Source organism: Monodelphis domestica, chromosome 2 (genome assembly GCF_027887165.1).
Source record: "Monodelphis domestica isolate mMonDom1 chromosome 2, mMonDom1.pri, whole genome shotgun sequence".
Taxonomy (NCBI): domain Eukaryota; kingdom Metazoa; phylum Chordata; class Mammalia; order Didelphimorphia; family Didelphidae; genus Monodelphis; species Monodelphis domestica.
In genome coordinates this window covers 255,583,595-255,600,593 of record NC_077228.1, presented here as the reverse complement: position 1 = coordinate 255,600,593, position 16,999 = coordinate 255,583,595, and the positions used below count along the sequence as shown (strand labels likewise).

The 16,999-nt window shown below is 37.8% G+C and overlaps 1 protein-coding gene across 2 annotated transcripts in view; it reads left to right on the top strand.

The window, feature by feature from the left end:
* PIK3R5 (phosphoinositide-3-kinase regulatory subunit 5) overlaps positions 1 to 16,999 on the top strand; it is a 106,090-nt gene that overhangs the window by 78,344 nt on the left and 10,747 nt on the right. Inside the window, exons 8-16 of one of the 2 annotated variants that reach the window (XM_001366740.4) lie at positions 79 to 148; positions 836 to 1,010; positions 2,041 to 2,194; positions 4,471 to 4,554; positions 11,534 to 12,233; positions 12,488 to 12,650; positions 13,621 to 13,746; positions 14,686 to 14,814; positions 15,784 to 15,877. In XM_001366740.4, coding sequence (XP_001366777.2) covers positions 79 to 148; positions 836 to 1,010; positions 2,041 to 2,194; positions 4,471 to 4,554; positions 11,534 to 12,233; positions 12,488 to 12,650; positions 13,621 to 13,746; positions 14,686 to 14,814; positions 15,784 to 15,877 — 1,695 coding nt within the window. The remainder of the gene's footprint in view (positions 1 to 78; positions 149 to 835; positions 1,011 to 2,040; positions 2,195 to 4,470; positions 4,555 to 11,533; positions 12,234 to 12,487; positions 12,651 to 13,620; positions 13,747 to 14,685; positions 14,815 to 15,783; positions 15,878 to 16,999) is intronic. The other variant, XM_056814289.1, reaches the window with a different exon arrangement.

Sequence of the window (16,999 nt, the reverse complement as noted above, 5' to 3'; positions counted from 1 at the left end):
ATAACATAGTCCTTGGCAAAGAATGGGATATCCTTTCTTGCAATTCTTTTAGGCTGAACAGACTTCTTTTGTTTACAGGCATCAACTACCAACGACTAGTGAGGGCAGAACAGGGACTCTCCATCAGAAGCCACCGAAATTCCACTGTGTAAGTACTCAGAATGGAAGTATGGGAGCACATAGATTCATAAGCCCTTTGTTGTTTACCTTTGCAGCTCTAGGAAGCAGGAAACAAAGCCTGGTGGAAAGGTAGAAGGAAGGGAGTTTTATGCCATTCTTTAGTGTCCCCACCATATTATGGCATTCTCAGGCACCTAGGTGACACAGTGGATAGAATGCCAGGCCTGGAGTTAGGATGACATCTTCATAGGCTTAAATCTGGCCTCAGACACTAGCTGTGCAATCCTGGGCAAATCACTTAACTTTGTTTGCCTCAGTTCCTCATCTTTAAAAGAAACTGCAAACCATTCCTCTCTCTTTGCCAAGAAAAACCCAAATGGGGTCCTGAAGAGTTGGGCACAACTGAAAAACAATTGAACTATAATGATACTATGGCATTCAGGGCTCATTCTCTCTGAGCCCCCTAAGACTCATTTGCATGATTAGTTTGAGTCTTCCCTAGGTCTTTGCTACCTCAGATTAAGTTGTAGGATAAGGTCTGCAAGTCCACACTTTTAGAATTCTGTTTTGTGTCTTACCTCATCTTAGTAATGTTTCTTCAAGGTCTACACAGTGTTCTTCTAAGAGACAAGACCCAGGGAAATGAGTATCCTAGACTGAACCCTTCCCTCTCCCATTCTTTTACAACCTGAACTTGTTTTATATTTGTCCCTAGCACTGTACTACTTTTGAACCCTCTGGAGGTACAGGCTGAGTTCTTATCTGTGGCCAACAAGATGAGTTTCCCAGAACCTTCTCCTCGTAGCACCTATGTCACATTGCTGCAACATGTTTACCAGGCCACCTTTGGGGTATGCTGTGACCTGGCCCGCCTACACCTCATGCTTCAGGTACAGTTGCCAACCTGCCCTCTGGGAACTTGGGGTTGGAATGGAGCTTGCAGATACTTCGATTCATTAGTATTTAGTTTTTGGGGGAGAGGCAGAAGAACTTTTCCAGGTGAACATCAATATTACCCAGTTGGGGAATCAGTTTTACCCAATATTATCAATGTACCCAGTACAAGTATGTGAGTTATGATCTTTCTCTTGGTATATCTCTGTCTGCCCAGAGCAGTCTTTTTACATGATACCATGTTTTAATATCATATTAAATCATATCAGATCAATTTCAGATCATATCAATAGCTGCGGACAAGTCACAATCTCCCTGATTCTGGCAAAAAGAGAACTTTGCAAACTATAAAGAGATAACTATAAATTCAGTTATTAAATTCTGATGGTTGGTGATGGGGATAGTTGTAGTTTAGGAATGGGAGGGGGTACCACAGGTAGGAAAGGTGCTGAATCTGTTTTTATTATTTATTATTATGTATAATAATTATATAGCATAATACATATTTTTTTAAAATTTCTATTATTAGAATTTTTCATTGAAGATCCTGACCAAGGTCATGATTAGTTTCACTTTGGTTAGGTAGGAACTAAGGCAAGGTTCTGGAAGTGTTTTTTGAGAGAGAAAGAGACAGACAGACAGACAGACAGACAGATTATGGTGCAGTAGAAGGATCCCTACATATAGAATTGAGATAATCAAGTTTTTGTCTCAGTTCTAATGAACTATTTAAGACAGTCAGGTTATTTCTTCTCTCTGGACTTCAGTTCCTTCACCTGTAAATTGAGGAAACCAGCTCAGATGTCCTATTCCTCTCCATTCACCTCCTTTCAGGTCATTAGCAGGAAAAGGGGGGTGGTTACCCAGGTGCAGAGGTGGGGGCTGGTTGGTATTTGAGTTAAGGGTGCAAGGATCAAACTAGGAAGGGCTTGAGAAATGACAACCAGGGAGTGGGCAAGAAGGACAGGTTTCTAGATTATAACTGTGGTGTTAGACCTTTTCTTCTCTGTGTGGGGGTGTTTTTAGTCTAAGACGGTGACAGAACTGGAGGCCATCTTTGAGGAGACTACAGAGGCTCAGGAACTAGCCTCTGCCATCAGAGACCCTTTGGAGGCCCGACAGTGGCTGAAAGCCAAGTTAAAAGCTGTAGGAGAGAGAGCTGGCTTCCCCTATATCTCAGGTAAGGCATTGGGACAAGAAAGATGGGTGTGGAAATGGACCTTGCAGATTTGAAGGAAACAAATTTTCCAGAGTTTATTGAATACTTATTGTGTATACTTCCATACACATTCTCCCTGAGGGGAAATGACCTTGAATCCTCAAATATGCCAATGGAACACAAGGTTTGGCAGGTCTTATCAGGTTGGAAAGTTTGTAAGTATGATCATAAGTATGACAGTTTGTGCCTGTCCTCTAAGGATTAGCATTTTGGTCATGTTCACTGCTTTCCAGCTGTGTACTTGAAAAAAAATATTTGATAGGTGGGTATGAAGCTTTTTCTAACCTTGCCTATTCCTTCATATTTAGAAGTATATATATAGATTGACCTTTTTTTTAGTATCTTGTTAGGTACTTTGTAAAATTTCACTACTTTATCTCCTGTAGAAGATAGCAGAGAAGTTGACATTATGAGCAAAACAAACTGGTCAAATGTTTATAAAGCAGATGGGGCAGGCAGCTCAGATCTGATATTGTAATGTCAATGGTTACTTAAAAGGGGGGAGGGGCATCTGGGTAGCTCAGTGGATTGAGAGCCAGGCCTAGAGATAGGAGGTCCTAGGTTCAAATGTGGCCTCAGACACTTCCCAGTTGTGTAACCCTGGGTAAGTCACTTAACCCCAATTACCTAGCTCTTACACAGTATTGATTCCAAGATGGAAGGTAAGGGTTTAAAAAAAAAAAGGTTTACATGGCTATATCATAGAAAAGATACTCAAGATTTTAACACTTAGAGTGGGTAATCATGGTCTCCTTCATCTCCATATAAAAATACTTCTGGCCAACAGAGAAGGCTGCAATGATATGTAGCATCCACCAAGTCTGAAAGTCCCTGGCTCCATATGGATGTGCCTCTTTTATGCCCTTTGGGTGGCCAGGAAGTGAGAATGTTTGAATTTTAGTCCTGTGGCCAATCAAGTCTTTGTGATATTTTCCTTGCCTTTTAGGGAAAAAAAGCTATCCCAATCTATATGAAAAGATAAGAAACCCTGGTAGATATTGATTACATCACACTACTATCCCGTGAAATAATGCTTTTGGGTATCCTTGAACATGCAATTAAGTCAATCCTGCCAACTCTTTTAGTTGTTTCAACTAAAAGAATTTCTGAGTCATCCTTTCATGTCACTGCAATTCCTTTTTCATCTGGATTAATTTATAAAAAGAATGTTATGTAGTTCATTTCCTCTAATATAGCAATTCATTTTACTTTGGGGGGGGGAATCACCCATTCTGTCTGTATGTAGCCTACCCCCTTTTCCACCACTCTGTCACAGTCACTGTAGAAGCTAAAAGGGACCCTTTTTTATTTTTATCAGTCTTATGAGTTGCAACAGCCAAAGCATTCTTCACTTGGTGGCCAACCCACTGTTGATGAGCTTCTCTATATTTAGCTAAGCTGATGCACAGCAATCTGTGGTTGGACCCATACCCAAAACCTTTCCAGCTTGGTGTAGATGAAACTTGACAGACTTTGTGCTCTAACAAGAGCCTTGAAGGATCTCTAGGATATGATGAGGAATCAAAGAAGGTCTTTCATGGAGGAACATACATGAAACTCAAAAGTTCACTAACAGTGCAAGACAGCTTAGTTAAATGCCACAAGTGCTATAGGAATTTAGAGAATGGAAGAAATCATTGTTGGAATGGAAGATTCATGAGGTTGGTGTGACCTGAAGACGTGATAGGATTTTTACATAAAAAAGAGGGAACAATAGGGAAGTTATTGTCTTTTAACTAGGGGAATTTTGTGAGCAGAAAAGAGTAGGGGAGCTAGCAACTGATCCAATGACCAGGGTAAGGGGATAGAAGAGGAGGAATGGGAAGGAACTGTCATTGATTTCCAAAAGAGAACTTAGATAAAGACTGTATTTTGAGTCAAGCAGATGTGTGCTCAAATCCTACATACTAGCAGTGTGACCCTGGGCAAATCACTCTATTCAGTGCCCAGACTAGTTATTGAATACTAGAGGGAGTTTCCTTACCAGGAACATCATTGAAATCATAGGCCCAGAAGAGAAAAACAAAAAAAATATTACCACTTAATAGGAGTAAGAACAACTTAAACACACTAAGAATTATTCTTGTAATAACTGTCCTGGATTTTTCACCAAATAACTGAATGTTTCCTTTCTGTAGGCTTCACTGCCTCACCTGGAAAATTAGAAGTTTAGATTTAGATGATCTCTTAAGGTCTCTTCTTTCAACTCTGAAACTGTATTCTTTTTATTCCTGCAGAGACAGCCCAGTCCTGTAAGCTGTATACCATCCCCATCCCAGTAGCCAGATGCTACACCTGTAGTTGGAATCAGGACAGCTTTGGTAAGGAATTTGTGTGTCAGTTTTCCAGTTGATGGCAAAGAAATTTTGTCTGTTGTTTCCCTCCCCCCTCTGTTTTTCCCCCTGCTCTTTCCTGGCTCCCATGATGGCCATCCATTATTCTGAGATCTATAGTGCTCTCTCCCCCATACGTTTTTAGAGGTGGCTTCACAGGCTGTGTGAAACACAAATATTCAGAGTCAGCAGCAAGCTGGTGCAGTCCCTAGTGTCTGGGTTAGTTTTTTGTTTTTGTTTTTTAAATTTCCTTCATGAGTTATTTATTTATTTTATTTTAAAATATTTTTTCCATGGTTACATGATTCATTTTCTCTCCCTTTCCCCTTCCCTCCCCTCCCCTGGAACTGATGAACAATTCCACTGGGTTATTCATGTGTTATCATTTGATACCAATTTCTATGTTACTCAATTTTGTAACAGAGCAATCTTTTAAAGCCAAAACCTCAAATCATATACCCATACAATCTGGGTTAGTTTTGGAAGAGGGGAGCCTTGTGCTCTGATTTCAGCCCTTTCATCGAAAGACAATGCTACCCGATACACATCCTTGGCTTGTCTGTTCTCTTGAAATAATCTGGAGATAGTTATCCTTGTTCACAGTACTCTGGACATCTCTGAAAAGGGCTAGGAAAAGGTATAAAGTTCTTGGAGTTTCTGAAAAGAAAGTCTCCTTGTGGGTAAATTAAATTCAATAATAAATTATTTTGTTGGGCCCAGAAGAATGTTCCTTTTAACAATTTTTTATTTTAAAAAATTTAATAACAAATTTTCACATAAGTTGTCTGAAGTTATATGATCCAGATTGTCTCCCTCGCTTCTTCCTTCCCCTCTCCTGGAACTGTCAATCAATTCAGTCTGTTATACATATATTATCACACAAAACATATTTCCATATTATTCATTTTTGAGAGGGCTGGATAATCTATAAAACAAAACCCCAAAACAAATACTCAGATAAATAGGTGACAAATCTCATGTTTTCATCTGCATTTCTACTCCAACAATTCTTTCTGTGAAGGTGGATAGTATTATTTTTCCTAAGTCCCTCAGAATTGTTTTGGATCATTGTATTGTTGTTAGTAACAAAGTCTTATTACATTCGATTATTCCACAATATTGCTATTACTGTGTATAATGAAGAACTATAAGATTTAGATAATATATCCTCTATCCCATGGAGCTTATAGTTTAGTAGGGGGGAGAGAGAACATTTACATATAAATAATTATAGTATGTACCATGTATGGTATTTGTACAAGAGAAGCCCATATGAAGTAGTCTAGGTCTTAGGAGGGAGAAGTTTTTTTTTCAATAAACTTAATTTATTTGTATATACATTTATAATTTGCCCTTCATACTGACCCTTCACCTTCCATTGAATGAACAAACAAAAATATTTATTATATACATGTAATAATTTATCAGGCAAATTCCTGCATTGGTCATTGGTCTTTCTCTGAATTTTAAGTTCATCATCTCCCTTTCAGGAGGTGTTGTATTTCATTTTAATCTTCTGGACTGCTCAAATTTCCAAAGCCTTTCAAAGTTGATTTTCTTTATAATGTCATCACTAATTGTTGTCTTGGTTCTGCTCTATTCCCTCTGTTTTAGTTCATGGAGATTTTCCGAAGTTTTCTCTGAAACTATTCTTCTCATTTTACAGTTGTTACATTACATCCAAATACCTTAATTTGGTTAGCCATTCACCAATTGAAGGATACTCCTTTAGTTTACTTGTTTTGGTTACCCTGAAAAAAGCTATTCTAAAACTTTCTTGTGTACACGAATCCTTTATTCTTCTTTGATTTGGGGGGTGGATATAGGCTAAGGAATAGTATAGTTGGGTGAAAAGGTTCAGTAACTTTGGGAGCATAGATCCCAATTGCTTTCCAGAATGGTTTAACTAATTCATACCTCTACCAGCAGTACGCTAATGTGCCTTTTTTTCTTGCAGCTCTTAACATTTATCATTTTTTTCTTTTGTTATCTTTACTAATCTTACAGATGTGAGGCAGAACCCCCAAATTGCTTCAGTTTGCATTTCTTTAGGTATAATGATTCAGAGCATTTTTCATATGGTCCTCTACACATTTGAAAACTGCTTGTTCACATCCTTTGACCATTCATCCATTGAGGAATAATTCTTAGTTCTATAAATATAAATTAGTTGCTTATAGTCAGCCAACCAGTCAATATTTCTTTGGTCCTACAATGTAACAGGTACTATAATAAGCACTGGAGGATACAAAGAAAGGCATATGACAGTTTACAATCTAATAGGGGAGGGTAAGAATTTACAAACAACTACCTACAAACAAGCAATATATATATATATGATATTAGAAATAATCCATAAAAGGAAGAAAGCTCTAAGAATAAAAAGGGATTGGGAAAGGCTTCCTTCTAGAAGATGGGATTTTAGCTGGGTCATGTAGGAAGCTGAAGAGGGAAAGCATTCCAGGCATGGAGAAATTCCATGAAAATTCCTAGGCTGGAGATGGAGTGTCTTTTTAGAGGAACAGCAAGGAGGTCAATATTATGGAACCAGAGAATATGACAGCAATATAAGGTGTAACAGTCTTGGATATGAGACTTTTATCATTTACCAATTTTCAACTACATTAGATTTGTTTGCATAAAAGCTTTATAAATTGTATATAATAAAAATTGCTATTTTTATCTTATGCAATCCTCTTGATTACTTATTTATTCATGAAGTCTTTTCCTGTCCATAGATCTTTAGGTTCATCACATATTATGCTACTGTGATTGTTTCCTTATGAATGCTGCATATTTAATTTGTTCCACTGAAGAGTCTTTCTATTTTTTAACTAGGATTGAATCATTTTAATAATTACTACTTTGGGGTGTTTTTTTTCCTTCCTACTATTTTTCATTATTACCCTTAAGAGACTTGACTTTTTTCTTCCATATCAAATTTACCATTATTTTTTCTAGCCCTATATACAGCATTGAGTAAGTAAATTAATCTGCATGGTTGTTGTTTTTCTCATATTAGCTTGATCTATCCATGAGCAATTAGTATTTCTCCAATTATTTATTTTTCTTTCTGCAAAGATTGTTTATTAGTTCTTAGTGCATCTTGATAAATACACTTCCAAATATTTTGTAGGTTTGGTAGTTATTTTTAATGGAACGTTTCTTTCTAGGTTTTCCTACTGAGTTTTATTGGTTATACATAAAAGTGCTTATGGTTTATGTGAAATTATTTTATATCCTACAACTTTGATGAATGTATTAATTTTAAGTTAATTTTTGGTTGTCGTTTTTGGTTTTATAAATAAACCATCTATCTGGAAAAAAAATAATTTAGATTTTTTTTGTTTATGTTTATTTCTTTGATTTCTCTTTATTGTCTTATTGCTGTAGTTGACATTTCTAGTCTTAAGAAATGATCATGGGAAGCCTTGCTTTATCCCTGATTTTACTAGAAAGACCTCTAAATTCCCCCATTATCTTTAATGTTCCCTCTTGGTTATAGATAGATATTATTTATTATATTAAGGAAACTCCATTTATTACTATGGTTTCCCGAGTTTTTTTTTTTTAACCCTTACCTTTCACCTTGGAATCAATACTGTGTATTGGTTCCAAGGCAGAAGAATGGTAAGGGCTAGGCAATGAGGGTTAAGTGACTTGCCCAGGGTCACACAGCTGGGAAGTGTCTGAGACCAGATTTGAACCGAGAACCTCCATCTCTAGGCCTGGCTCTCAATCCACTGAGCTACTCAGCTGCCCCATTTCCTGAGTTTTTAATAAAAATGGATGCTGGGTTTTCTAAAAAGCCTTTTCAGTATATATTGATCTACTAATTTTTCATTATCATTAACATGATATATCATATTTATAGTCTTCCTTATTTTAAACTAATTCTGAATTCCTGTATAAATATCTCCTGGTCATATTATGTAATCTTTCTAACATGTTATTGTAGTATACTTGCTTATATTTTATTTAAATCTTTGCATCAATATTAAGGATGATGTGTTTCTTTTTGTTTAGAATATCAAGACCATATTTATATTGTAGAGATTGAACAAATGCCTTCTTTTCTTATGATCATAAATAGTTTGTCTAATATTAGAATTAATTGTTCTTTGAATAGCTTATAGATTTCATTTGTAAATCCATCTGGTCTTAGATTTTTTTTTCCTTTGGAAATTAACTTTCTTTTGGCTTGTTCTCTTTCTTTTTCTGATATTAGGTTATTTAAATAGTTCTTTTTCTCAAGTGTTTTACATTTTTATAAATATTTATCCATTTTCTCTGATACCAGTTTTATTGACTTATAATAAGACAATGTAATTTATAATACTTTATTAAGTTTTTGTGAGTATTCCTTTTTCATCTTCACACAACTTTAGATTTCCTCTTTAAAAAAATCAAATGAACTTTTATTACATTTTTCTTTTAAAAAATCTATTTCTAGCTTTATTTATCAATTCAATGGCCTTTTCTTTTGTTTTTAGTAATCTCTTAATTTTCAGAATTTTTATTTTATTACTTAGTTCAGGATTTTAAAATCTGGGTTTTTTTTCCTATTTTTAATTGTATACCCAATTCAATGATTTGTTCTTTTTTCTCTTTTGTTTGGCATACTACTTCTTTATCATTAATGTCTTTGATGAAAGTTTCTATTGTTCTATAATTTGTTCTTTAATCTGACAGTTTTTTAGAATTGCATTAGTCTCCAATTACTTTTTAACTTGTCTTTTATTTAACATAGTATTTATTGCATTGTGATTATATCCTACATATCACTTTCAAGTTTGCAAAACAAAATTCATTTGAACCTTAGTGACAACTATATAAAATGATTACCACCCCTATTATTATCATCCCTATTTTAAAGATGAATTAACTTGGGCCTAAACAGGTTAAATGATCTGCCCAGTTTCCCATAGCTATAAATGTCAGAGGAAAGATCTGAACTTAGACTATTATTTTATCCACTATACCTTTTTATTTATGGACAATTAAGTATGGAAAAAAATGGGAAGAATGAATTGAAAATGGGAGAGAGTGGGCATAAATATACTTTTAGGTAGCTCAGTACCTGTTCTAGGGTGATAGAGAGGAAAGATTGAAAAATATCAGAAAATTAGAATCATTAGGACTTGGTAAATGATTGAACATGAGAAATGAGAGGAAAGAAAAGGAAAACTAAGATTTTGAACATTAGAATGATTTTGTGTTGGTGTCCCAATAGATGGTATGAAGTCAGAAAGGAAATAAGTTTTATGGAAAAGATGGTATTTGTCTTTGGACATGAGTTTGGAATGTCATTGGGACTTATAGAAAGTAATAACCTCTAGCTCTAGGTATTTATATATGTATATATATATGCATATATATATATATATATGTATGTATAGAAGTGATAGTCAACAAGAGACAAGATATGCTACTGTGGATTTAGAGTCAGAGAATCTGGGTTCAAATGCTGGCCTTGCCTTTTACTACCTGTATAAATGTGGGCAGGTCACATTAATTCTCTGTACCTCTGATATTCATTTGTAAAATGAAGGGGATTGAAGTAAATGACCTTTTTAGTCTCTTCCACTTCTATATTTGACTCTAAATCATAGAAATAAATATGAATGGGGAAATAATAACTAACATTTACATAGCACTTTGTTTACAGAGGGTCTTATATCACTTGATCGTAGAGAATTGAGGACAGAATCTTGGGAAACATTATCTTATGGGCTCAGGAAGAGGATGATCAAATAGAAAAGTAGCTATTAGACAGGGTGAAAACCAAGGCAACTTGATGCCTCAAAAATCGAAGTATAAGAATGTCCAAGAGAAGGGGAGGGGGGAAAAAGGCAATGAGGTCAGTGGAGATCTTTCAGAACCTTTTCATTAGAATTATGAGAACTGACCAATCAATAAGCATTCAGGAAATGTCTACTATGTAGCAACATATGTAGCACACTTTGCTGTGTGGAGTGAAAACCAAGTTGCAAGAGAGAGTAAGTAGTGAGAAGGGAAGTCATTGTATATAAATAGTTCTTTTCAAGAGACATGAGGCCAGCTAGGTGATTCAGTGGTCAGAGAGCCAGGTTTGGTGGCAGGAAGTCCTAGGTTCAAACCTGGATTCAGGTACTTCCTAGCTGTGTGACCTTGGGCAAGTCACCTAACCCCAGTTACCTAGTCCTTCCTACTCCTCTGCCTTGAACTGGTTGATACTGAGTATCAATTTTAAGACAGAACATAAGGGTTTAGAAAAAGAGAGAGTCAACAAAGTACAGTGGAAAGAGTGCTGGATTTGAAATTAGAAAGGCCTAAATTTAAATCCTACTTCTGTCATTGACTAGATATATGATCTTGGGCAAGTCAGATAACTTGTTTAAGCCTCAGTTTCCTCATCTTCAAAATGGAATAATAATTTTCACATTGCCTACCTCTTAGAGTTGTGAGGAAAGTGTTTTGTAAAATTTAAAGCACCATGCAGATGTCAATTATTATGAAGTTTGTCCATGGAAAGTAGAAGGGAATTGAAATTGCAACTGGCTAAAGATGTCATTAACTGGCAAAAAATGACAAGACATTTTGTTGTTAGTTTGTTTTTTGTTTGGTTTGGTTTTTGATGGGAGGGACTGGGAATACCAGAGTATGGAAAAGAGAAATTAAAAGACACATGAAAGAGGAGGGACAATTACTGGTTCAATGACCTTTTGGAAGGAGGGACATACAATCAAAAGCACAAGGAGGGAGAGTAGCTTTAGCTAGGATTGAGACACTTCCTCCCCTGAGTCAGAAGGGAAGAAAGGGAGAAGTCATGGAAAGTGGAAGAGGGAGGCATTCTTACCATATGGTAAGGGAGGGGAATGCTTCTCTTTCAGAACTTGAGGTGATAGGTCCATTCTACTGAGTTCGGGGCTAAATCTGACTAGGATCTGAAAAACACTTATGGAGACTACCTCTTGCTTCTCTATAGACATCCTAAATGAGATCTTGCTTAAAGAACGAGAATTGTTCCAGCCAGAGACCCTCGAGGATGAAGAAGAGGAGGAAGACTTGGAAGCAGATGGATGCTTTGCTGAGAGGGACTCCCTGTTCTCTACTTCTTCTATGGCATTCAGAGACTTGACCAGGTCAACAGCCTCACTCCCAGCCTCTGTCCCTGGCTTCTCGAGTCATCTGTTAACCTCCTTTGTCTCAGGCCTCTCAGACTGCATGGACAGTGGCTACATGGAAGATAGTGATGAGAGTTCCCCTGATCGGCCAAGGAAGGCAGAAAGCCAGGAAGAACAAGAATCCCAAAGGCCTAGGAGAAAGCTCAACAGAATTTATAAACTCTTAAAGAGCAAGAGCCACCTGGTGCTTCGGAGAGACTCTCAAAGCCCTGTGAAAGGGGCTAGCTCAGTTGAGCTCCCTCTTCGGCGGACAGGGAGTCTGTGCAGCCCTCTGAACATCCCTTCACCACCATCTTCCTGTTCCCAACGTTCCCATTCCCTTCCCCAGCATATGCTGGAAAGCCAGCTTTCAAGCTGGCTCCATCCCACTGCCACACATCATCGACATCGGAGGCCCTTCCTTAGTGGCGATGAAGATTCCAAGGCCTCTACACTTCGTGTTGTTGTCTTTGGCTCAGACCGGATCTCGGGGAAGGTTGCCCGTGCTTACAGCAATCTCCGGTGAGGGGTGGGAGAAATATCATTGTTTTTTTTACCCATTTAGACCCTTTACGATCAGCCCTGATAACTGAGAGACAGAGGAGCTGTTTTCTAGTGGGAAGGTAGTCATCATGATGGCTTTGTCCATTTATGTGCATTAAGACATCTCAGGAACTACAGGTAGGGCCTACAGAGGAAGGCCAGAGGATTAAAGGAAGTGGGAATGAGAAAGAATGCCATATGTTCATTTATCACTTGTCTTATCCTTGTGCTAGGAAGCTAGAAAGCAATTGCCCACTCCTGACACGGTACTTCAAGCTTCAATTCTTCTATGTCCCAGTAAAACGAAGTTATCAGCCTATATCTGGTACCTCTTCTGCTCCTTCAAACCAGTCACACCTCATGTCCACAGAATCCCTAAGGCATCTGACTCCAATGGTATGTGCTGAGCTTCAGAGAGAAAACTGGGCAATATATAGATACTTACTAACATAACAGAAGGATGTCTCCTCATGGAGAGGGAGTAGGATGGGGAGAGAGAATAAGAATGCAGACATGGGAAGGAGGGAAAGGATGGGAATGGGAGACTATTTTCTGAATTGTGTATTTAAAAAAAAACACAACCCTTACCAGACTATCTTAGAAGCAATACTGAGTGAGTATCAATAGGCAGAAGAGCAATAAGGGCTGGGCAATTGGAATTCGGTGACTTGCCCAGGGTCACACAGCTAGGAAGTGTCTTAAGGCCAGATTTAGACCTAGGACTTCCTGTCTCTACAGCATGGCTTTCTGTCCACTGAGTCACCTAGCTGCCCCTGGGTTATACATTTTTGAGATAATCAACAGCTAATATTTATTGAAGTCCTAATATGTGTAAAATACTACTAGTAGGTGCTATTGGATATATAAAGAAATAAACGACACTGCCTTTGTTATGTAAGAGTTTATAATAGTTTAATTGGAGACAAGTTTAAATGTGAAAAGTTGAAAGAATTCTACAAGACAGATCTGGCAGTTTGGTGGTGAAGAAAATAGTAAGCCTCAAAATGGAATGGATATGTGAGAAATTGTTCCTATACTATTATGGGTAATAATGAGAAACAGCATGGTGTTGTAGATAATCTGTGTGACCACAGGCCTGCCATTTAAACTTTCAGCAGCTCAGACAAATCATAAGTTGCATGTCTGCATTTTCCATACTACTAGTTACCTACACCATCAAAGGCATATATTTTAAAGCCATACTAGAAGATTAAAAGAGAAACAAAAGATTCGGGTTTCAAGAGTGGTTTCATCTCTCTGCTGGAAGGTTCCCTTTAGCTAAGTCTGGGTGTTAATTCTGATGCTTCTTGGGTTAGGAATAATGAGCATCACTTCTATGTAGCTTCTGTCTCCATTTCTACTACAGGACATTACCCTGTCCTCATGGGAGGACAGCACCAATGACATTTCCCATTACCTTGGAATGCTGGATCCCTGGTATGAGCGCAATGTGCTAGGACTGATGCACCTGCCCACTGATGTCTTGTGCCAGGTAGGCAGGCCAGAGGAATAGGGAAGAGGGAAGGAGGATTTTGCATCAAGACTTAAAGTTGGGGATCCCTTACTTTACCTGGGCTCATTACTAACAATAATAAGCCTGGGAGAAGTGTGGATAGAGAGCTGTTCTTGAAGTCAGGAAGACCTGGTTTCAAGTTCCACCTCTGACATGGGGGTGCTATGTGACCCTTGGGCAAGCTATTTAACCTCTTAGTGATCCAGGTAACTCTTTTAAGACTATAAGTTGCATAGAATATGCCATCTTCACTGGTAACAGGTCCCTATCTCTTTAGATCTGAAACAAGGCTTTTGTCTATTTGAGGCATTGTTTGAAACTGGCATCTCTTTCCTTCCTAGTTTTCTCCACTGGGGAACTTACTCTAACAGCTTGCAACTTGACTTTTCACCAAATGAATACCTACAGACAATACAGAGTATACAATTTTGTCACCTAGAAATGTGCATTTTATTAGAAATTATATGTAAAATGCCCTGTGTTGTGTCCTAACTGCTTACTTTGTCTACCCTTAGTTCTGTCCACGTAAATTAACTGGAAAAGAGTAATGATATAGCAGTGAGAATCAAGGAAAATCAAAATTCTCCTATGATCATGCACTAGGGCTGGGAATAATCCAGCTTTATGATTTTCTCTCTGGTCTCAGATTTGAGTAGTAGACATAATTCTGGCAACTTCCATAATCTTTTCCCTCCAGCTTTATTTTATAACTCCAATAACCATTACTTGATAGCTCTGCTTTATTCCTGTCTTCACCTTCCTTTTACCTTACGTTTAGAAGACCATTGGAAAGGCCTGAGAGAGAATGTAGAGTTAACATCTCCACAAGTTTTCCCTTTGACTCATTCTCCTTTTTCAGTGTTACCCATTTTACAATGTTCATGCCAATGCCATGTCTGTCTTGGGTTCTCATTGCAGCAGACTTTGAAGACTGAGACTGGGCCACTGGAGAGTGCCCAGGAGCAGCTGCCCATCCTGGCAGACATGCTACTCTATTACTGCCGTTTTGCCACAAGACCAGTCCTTCTGCAAGTCTATCAGACAGAGGTATAGACATGTTGGAGTGAAGTTTCCCCCTTTTTTTTCTCCTTATTGCCTTTTCCCACACCATTATTTGTTTTCAAATTTCCATTAGCATCTCTTTTGGAGGTATCTGATCAAACAAATTATATAGTAAAGATTATCTGAATGTAGGGACAGTAAAGTGGCTCAGTGGATTGAGAGTCAGGCCTAGAGATGGAGGTCCTAGATTCAAATCTGGCCTCAGACATTTTCTATGTGTGTGACTCTGGGAAAGTCACTTAATCCCCATTGCCTATCCCATACCACTCTTTTGCCTTGGGACCAATATACAGTATTGACTCAAAGATGGAAGGTAAGAGTTTTTTTAAAAAAAGATTATCTGGATGAAGAAATAGGAAAAATGAAAGGGGGAAGGAATAAGTACCTATTTAGTTTCTACTGTATGCCAGGAAATGGTACATAGAAAAATGCTAAGTGATTTACAAATATTATCTCATCTGATCTTCATAATAACTCTGTGAGTTAGGTGCTATTTTATAGTTGAGGAAACTGAAGCAGACAGAGGTTAAGTGACTTGCCCAGGGTCACACAGCTAGTAAATGCCTTTGGCAGGCTTTTAATTCAGATCTTCCTGACTCCAGATCCAGCACTCTGGTCACAAAAGCTCTGCACTAGGACTAAATTACTTTAGACAGATCACTTCCCTTCTCTTCTCTTTGCTCTTGGCCTTAAGTTTCTTCACCTTTAAGATGAAGAAACAGAATTATATTATTCCTTAATGTTCCATCTATCTCTAACGTTCTAAAGTCTATAAAGAGAAGCTAGGTTCTTAGGGAACCAGAAATAACTTTAATTCAGTCTATAGGAATTAGCTGCTTCTTCTCCATGACCACTTCTCTGGCATACCGAATGGTGAAAGGACTTAGATAAAGGGAAGTTATCATGTAACTGTAGCTTTTGACCCCTTGTAATCACAGACATTCTTTTCCATAGTTAACCTTCATCAGTGGAGAGAAGATGACAGAAATTTTTATCCACTCCCTGGAGCTGGGCCACTCTGCAGCTGTCCGTGCTATCAAAGCTTCTGGTGAGTATTGCCTTTTTAAAAGTCCCAAGAAAGGCATTATAGGTGGTGGCAATAGTCTAAACCAATGATGGCGAACCTTTTAGAGACCTTAGAGACCAAGTGTCCAAACTGCAACCCTCACACCAAATGTGAGCCCCCAGCACTCCCACTGGGATGCTGGTCAGAGGGTCGGGTGATGTGAGAAATATCCTCAGGTGCATGTGGAGAGGGAGAAGGGAGCTTGCCATAGGTTTGCCAATATGGGTGTAGGCATCCTCTCTTCCTTTCCAACCCAATGTGGAAAATAGCATGCTAGGGTTGTCTTATTTCTGGGCAGTGTACCACAGTGATCTAGAGAAAAGGCATTATGTCTGAGAGGCAAAGAGCACTGACACACTGGAAGTTAGGAGACCTGGATTCTAGTTTCAGCTTTTGCTATTTAACACTTGCCTAGTCTTGGGGAAATCTCTTCTTTTCTTTAAACCTCACTAGTACAATGAGAGAATCATCTCTTTCTTCTCTAACATTTCATGGAAAAATGATTCATAGAGGAAATTTTTAAAAATACTGTTAGGAAGACTCATCAAAATGGTGGAATCATGCAACCCCCTCTAAACCATGACAAATATGCAAATCATATTTAAAAGAACAAATAAAAGAAGAGAAAGGAAAGAAACTCTTAAGGAAAGCAAACAAAACCTGAAGGACTGAATAAATAAGAAAGAGACTGCTAATACAATGAATAAATCCTATAAGATTAAAGTATATAAGGAAAAATCTCTGGGCAGAAAAAATAGCACTCTCACAACTATATCTTTAGATAAAGAGAGTAAATATATAAGAACTTCTAAAGTGGTTTAGAATAATAAGTGATAAAAAAAAGGGACTAGTATGTATGAGATTGAAAATAAGATCATTGAATGAAGAATATTTTTTTAAACCCTTACCTTCCATCTTGGAATCAATACTGTGTATTGGTTCCAAGGCAGAAGAGTGGTAAGGGCTAAGCAATGGGGGTCAAGTGACTTGCCCTGGTCACACAGCTAGGAAGTGACTGAGGCCAGATTTGAACCTAGGACCTCCTGTCTCTAGGCCTGGCTCTCAATCCACTGAGCCACCTAGCTGTCCCCAGAATATTTTTTT